This window comes from Solanum pennellii, chromosome 2 (assembly GCF_001406875.1).
Source record: "Solanum pennellii chromosome 2, SPENNV200".
In the NCBI taxonomy this organism is placed as follows: Eukaryota; Viridiplantae; Streptophyta; class Magnoliopsida; order Solanales; family Solanaceae; genus Solanum; species Solanum pennellii.
The window spans coordinates 32874318-32881053 of record NC_028638.1 but is presented as its reverse complement, the minus strand read 5'-3'; the positions used below and the strand labels follow the sequence as shown (position 1 = coordinate 32881053).

Genomic DNA, 6736 nt, shown 5'->3' with positions numbered 1-6736 from the left:
CATATCAGATTTTAAAATAGATACACTATATATATGTATTTTCTCTATCAGATACATTACAGATTGGAAAAGAAGCGGGCGAGAGAGTCAGAGACATGAAAATACACTTGGATATTTACAACTAACTTTGAACCTCGTTTATCCGAAATACATGTATATTTGGACCAAAATTTTGCACGATTGACAACTTCTTTAAAAGATCTCACGAAAAGGCTCATAATTATATTCTTAACTAGTGAGATTTATGTTGTTTATGTTATTCAGGTTAGTAATGCCAAAAGTAAAAAATAATCAGATAATATAACATTTAATACTTTTTTCCAATAAAATAAAGTAAAAAATTAATTACATTTAATTAACCTTTTCCTCTTTTTTAAAAGTGGTAAAAAAAAGGGTTATAAAAACAAATTTACAACTTAAAACAAAAAACAAAACAAAACAAAAGGAAAAAAAAGTAACAAAAAGAAAAAAAAGAAGAAAAAAAAACAAGAAACAAAAAATATGGGTCATGATATTCATACAAGAGTCTTTCACATGTTTTCTCATCCTAGTGGGATACAAGAGTCTTTCACATTTTTTCTACCTTTGCACTCTGCAATCTTCTCCTTTATAATCTGCTAAATGGTCTAATGGTTTCTTCGTCCTAAAATTATTACGAAATTTTTCTATATCCATGTTATAATATTTTTAGTTTGAAATTCAGTAACTCTCATTTTTTTTTATTTTCCTAACATGGACATAACTGGAGAAAATTCAAGGAATGTGAAGTTGAATTTAGGGCGTTCATTAATTGGTAATTTGGGCATTAACTCAAAAAAAAATGAAGATATTGAACCGTTCATTGTCAATAACTAATGGAAATTATTCTTTGTTGTTTTCACGTGGATTACAAGGAAGTGTTGCTTCTAGTTTGACTGAGTTTGAAACCCAGCAACCACCTAATCTATGTAAAAAAAAATTTCTTCCTTTTTATTCTTTTGTTGAAACACTCTTTATTTACTCAACTAAAAAGAATTGTGTAAGTTCACAAAAAATTGTATCGATTAGCCTTTTCAAGTTTCTCGAAGCTACTAATGAAAAAATAATAAATGTTGTCAGGGAAAAGTGCTAAAGAAGTTGGAGAGAAGCTGAGAAAATTCTTGTACAAGATGCCTTCTGTTTTCTATGACGGACCAAATGGAAAGAAGACGAAAGGATACTTGTTATACTCCTTTTCGAAGAGAGAAGATTTGAAGATAGTTTGTGCTTGTCATGCTATTTTTTTTATTCCAGCTGAATTTTTCAAACATGGTGGTGGAGGTGACGTTGATGTTGAGAACCCTTTAAACTATCTAAATATAATTCTTGACTACTGAAAAATGGACTAGCTGCTTTAATATGGTAATTATGTGATCTTTCCTCTAATTTTGTTGTACCGAAAAAGTTCCAAGGCTATGATCCAAAAAGGCAGTAGCTTTGATATCGTTGTTATTTGATCTTTCGTTTTATTGTAGAAGACTAAGTCCTTTCTATCAAAGATATATTAAGGTTATGTTTTGGTCATTCTGCTTGTTTTTTTTTGGCTATGTGGTGCTTACTTAAGCTTTAATTAGAAGAACCTAACAACTTTTAAAGGGTTTCTAAGTTATTTTTCAACTTGACATTTTGAAAATAGATATTGAAACACTTGATATTAGTTGTTTTCTTTCTGTGCTAGGATTTGGTGTATCTACTATCTTTAAGTTTTTCTAACTTTATTATTCGAGTAAGAACGTATGTATGACTATATCTTGTAACAAGAGGATGGCAAGCATGTGCAAGTCGGACCTTATGGAACATGGGTTATTAAAAAATAATTATAATTTAATGTATTTATATAATTGATTCAAATAGAATATGTTATAGTTCTGTAATTTCGAGCTCATGCCAACGGATTAATGAGTGCTCTATCTTTCATAAAAATATGAGATTAAAATTTTATTTGTAGCTTTTTATGTTATTCTCTACGTGTTTTGGATGTAGTAAGAGTGTTTTTGAAAAAAATGAACTTATTATCATAATTTAATGGTCTAAACTATTTTCTGTATATATTGTTCAGGCCATTGGATTACCATCGCGAAAAAATCGATCTAATACCATCACTACCATTAGAGTACGTCAATAAAAGCACCAATAATAAGACCAACTCGATTCAAGGATATTCTTCTGTCACAAATTCAAAGTAAGAATTTCAATCTGCAACTAATATGATAATGTATAATAAGTTTTTTAAATTTTTTTTTTCACAATTTTGGACCACTAAACTAAACATTAATAAATTCCAACTCATTTTACTTGTTCTTCGACGTGTGAGAGAGGAGATGAGTAACGTGTGAGTAAATATAACCAACTTTTATCATCTAAATATTATAAAAAAGTCATTTATCTTGATATTATATAGTTTGTATATACTATGTATCACTTCATCACAAACTCATAAAGTTTGCTTTCTAACAAATATTTCAAACAAATTTGCAAACGACGGATCGCAACTCTTTAGATAAAGAAGAAATCAATCAACATTCGACTTCAATTTCAAACTTATGCAATCTCCAAGTACACAATCTCATTACCAAGTCTGAAATATAGCCTGAATCACTACTTATTACAAAAATTAACTTGTATCACTAAAAGAAATACAAAAGGAAAAAGTTAAATTTTGAATTTTCTTTATGTGTTATTGTTTATTGTTAACTGCTTTAGAATTTTCGATGTTTATTTTGTAAGTCACGACTTCTATTTCTTGTTAATCAGACAATTATATAGTATTACATATATTATTAGTTATGTTATATTGTGTTGCTATTTTTGATGTATGAATATATGGATGACTTTTCTAGGTTTTTGAGTCCCATTGTAATTTAGGGATTACGGGTAAAATTTACATGTGCAGTTTAGGCTTTAGGTGTGAATTCATTGACATATTTGATCTTCTTTTTTTAATTATGATTCATAATTTCTGAATCCCTTATTCAAAAATTAAATGTAATTATGAATGTGTACGACAATTTCAAAGTGCAAACCCAACAATCCCGTCATGAATCACTCTCTAATAATTTTGTTTTTGAGTATCCTAAATTTGTTTTATGATGAAGACCTACCCTTAAGGTCAAGAGGTATATCAAAATAGAATAATTCAAATTCAGGGTTGTTCAAAATCAAATCAAAATTGATATCCGAAATAATAATTTAGTTATTGAGTCAATGATTCGGATTTCAATTTACTATAAACTTCTTATTGGCCTATCGGTTCGGGTCTCGGTTTGACCATATTTCTGATCGGGTCCCAATAACCCGATAAGAAGTTTAATTAACTACATTTATATCACTTAAGGTCTTAGGCACTTTTAGCTTTTAGGGTTTACACTCCAGTTTTCAGACTCTTTATAGTGACTTCATATATAGTTGACACTTAAATTTCACAATAATATTCCAAAGTTGTGATATCACTCATATTCACTATCACTGCTCCTACGTCGGCGAGTTATATTGAATATCATTCTCTTAGTGTCTAAATTGAGGTTCAAATGATTGGTTCTCCCACTTTAAGTCTCTGTTTTTTATCTTCTCATTACAGTGAGTCAGTCAATGAGATATGCCTGCAATACTACAATACTACAATCTGCAATCAAACATTTATTATAAGTAACCACCTCATGATCATTGATGGTTTTCGTTAGTAGTACTGTTGTAATGTTTTCTCTTTATTTCATATAAAAAAATTAGTGTGGTTGTTATGAGGAATCATTTTGAGTTTTGCCAGTTTGGGCAATATTGACATCTCTGTCCAGGCTAATATGGAACTTTATTAAGTGTTTTATGTAGTAATAGACTAATGGGAAAAAATTCATCAGGGACTCTTAGCTACTGTGTATTGTTAATTAGTAATTAGTCCATTAGTAATTATCAATGAGAATTGTGTGAACTATTAGAGGTTAACGATTAAAAATAATCGAATCGATAACGATCACTAATCAATAAGCTAATAAATGATAAATTGATATCTTAATAGTTCCATAGGAGTTTAGCATGATTTGTAATTGATAACCGATAAATAAAACTGATAAAATCCAATATCAAATCAAACTGACTGATACGCAGCCTAAAATTCAACAGAAATGAAAAATAACTCTTACCCACTGAAATAAGATTTTCTTTTAATAATGATATAGACGTAAGTAAATTAACATGTTATTGGAATGCGTTAAAAAAATCTCATGAAAGGGGCTATCAAGTTGGAAAACCTTTTACTAGACTAACAAAGAATCTGCATGTCAGATGTAATAGCATTATTGTATCACCTTCCTCAAGTACTTTAAATGATCACGGCTGTTCGGTACACTTGAACGTGTTTATTTTGACGACTGACAAAGCTGCATAATGGAACAAACTTGACTCGAAGATGTCAAATCTTACTGGAAGAGAAATTAGGAGGCTGACTTAAAGTAGGGAAACTACAACCTGATTGGATAGGAAAGAAACATTAGTTTATAGTTATTTATGACAAATACTACTTCCAACTTGTTTAAGGAAAACGTGTTTGAGGTGGCAAGAAACATAAGATTTTTTGCGACAAAGACAAATAAGAATAAAAAGCCAAAGTTGAGTTCAACAAGGATTTGATGCGGCAAAGTTAAAGTTGAAGATGCGGCGAAGACGACTTCCGCACAAGGTAGAAATCCTATGCGTAAGTTTCTAAGTTTCATGAGAAAATGAAAGCAGAGCACAAGTAGGATTTCTAGTTGAAATAGGTTTTGGATTCAAGTCCAAATCTATAAATAGGGTGATAGATTCTCTTGAAGAAAATGCACACTTACATAGAGAGAAAATCAAAACACTATCAAGAGGTTTGATATTAACTTGGAGAGTGTGGCGAGTTAAGTGAGAAGCTGTAACATTGTGTTCAAGAGTCTTGTTTAAAATCTGAGTTTTGTGAGTAGGAGTTGTTCGATAAGTTATAGAACTTGAAGAATATTTGAAGATATAAAACCGGGGTTTTTTGTCTCTTTGGGTAGCTAGAATTAGAGTTTATAATTTCTTAGCTAGGAATTAGAGTTTATAATTCTTCTAGGAATTAGAGGTTATAATTCCTTAGGATACAGAGCTTTGTAATCGTTGTATTATTTGAAGTTTATAAATAATAATAAGTGTTGTTTAAATTGATTATCGTTAAGTTTCAAACAAACAGAAACACATTGTACGTGTTCCTTTGAAGAATTCAGGAGGGTAGAATTTCAACAAGGGCACTCAACCCCTATCTTGTAATGACGCATATTAGCTATTATTAATATAATATCTTTGTTTATAAAAAAATTGAAAGAAAATTGAGCAAACTAAAATATTGACTAACTCAAGGCTATAAAAGGTAATTATAGAGTTATGGTATGTAACCTAAGTATAGGACATTTTTTTGTACAATAATGAGATTTTCATTGTCATTATTCTACATAAAAGGAAAGGACCATATTCCTTCTCTTGTAATTTATTTTGCTCAAGATATGAATTGGTAGGGATCTACTCCGAAGAACTAAAAGCAATAGGAAGCTCAATAATCAAAAGACAAATAACAGGAAAGAAGAAAAAAAAAGCGATATATTTTTCAGAGAAGAAGTTGCAAGTTATTTTATTTAATACATTCAGTGGCCTAATATAGACTTACAGAATTTATGGAATTATAGTCCCATTAAACTACTTGCTCTGAACTCTAGGAAAACAAATTTGCACTAACTACAACTAGGAAAATATCAGGAACTAATTTAAATAACAAAGTGACAGCTAACTGCTAGAAAATAGCTACTGCAAAACTTAGTCAAACTAAATCAAATATGTTGATGTTGCACGACTTTAACATACTCAACAGCCCACCATTGAGATTGCTTATTTTTTTAAAAAAAAAAAAAGCAATGACAACGCAAAACAATAAAGAGTAGTGTTTAATGTCAATATATGATGTATTATCTAAACTTTTAGTTGATCAAAGAAATGAGGGTGACATTAAACTAGTAAAAACTTAAGTTGTTATTTAGTAGTTGATGATACAAAAGATGTCATTTATCACTTTTTATTGCATTTAAAACATGATATTGATGTGTTGGTATTCGTTTTTAATCTTAGATTTTCGTCTTCCTTTTTTGAAGAAAATTGTGCATCGAATGTGTGTCTTTTCCACGTTCAACACCTTGTTTAACTTGTTTTCAATTCACTTCACTTTGATCCACGTATCAGACCCTCTTCTCTTTTGCTTGACGAGCTTATATAATCTCAGATCGTCACCTTATAAAATTCTTTATTTGACCATTATATTTCATGTCACTACTCACTAACAACTCCCTTTAAGCATTCCTTTAGGCTCTCACTTTCCCTTGAATCGCTTTATTCCACCATCAATTATTTCACTTTATTCCACGAGCAATTCCCTCTGTTGTCTCTACTAACCTTACTCCACGAGACTCCAATAATTTTCTAGCTTCTTTCCTAATGCAACTAGTTTTCACTATTATTTATGAATGTCCGCACTATTTTCCCCAAACCCATTGTCTACAATTTCATCTCTATTTCCTGAGTAATGACAATAGTCAAGTCATCTGTCACGACCCAAAACCGAGCCGCGACTGGCACCCACACTTACCCTCCTATGTGAGCGAACCAACAAATCTAAACCCTAACATTTCAATATAATATCAACAGAAAGTAATGCGGAAGACTTAAACTCATTAAT

The 6736-nt window shown here is 30.4% G+C and overlaps 1 protein-coding gene across 1 annotated transcript; it reads left to right on the top strand.

The window, feature by feature from the left end:
• The first annotated feature begins 691 nt into the window (after positions 1–691).
• LOC107011961 (ninja-family protein 1-like) lies at positions 692–1355 on the top strand. The gene is made up of 3 exons (XM_027914502.1): positions 692–793; positions 894–947; positions 1099–1355. The coding sequence occupies exons 1-3, from the start codon at positions 733–735 to the stop codon at positions 1353–1355; spliced, it is 372 nt and encodes a 123-aa protein (XP_027770303.1). The 5' UTR covers positions 692–732.
• Positions 1356–6736: the final 5381 nt, after the last annotated feature.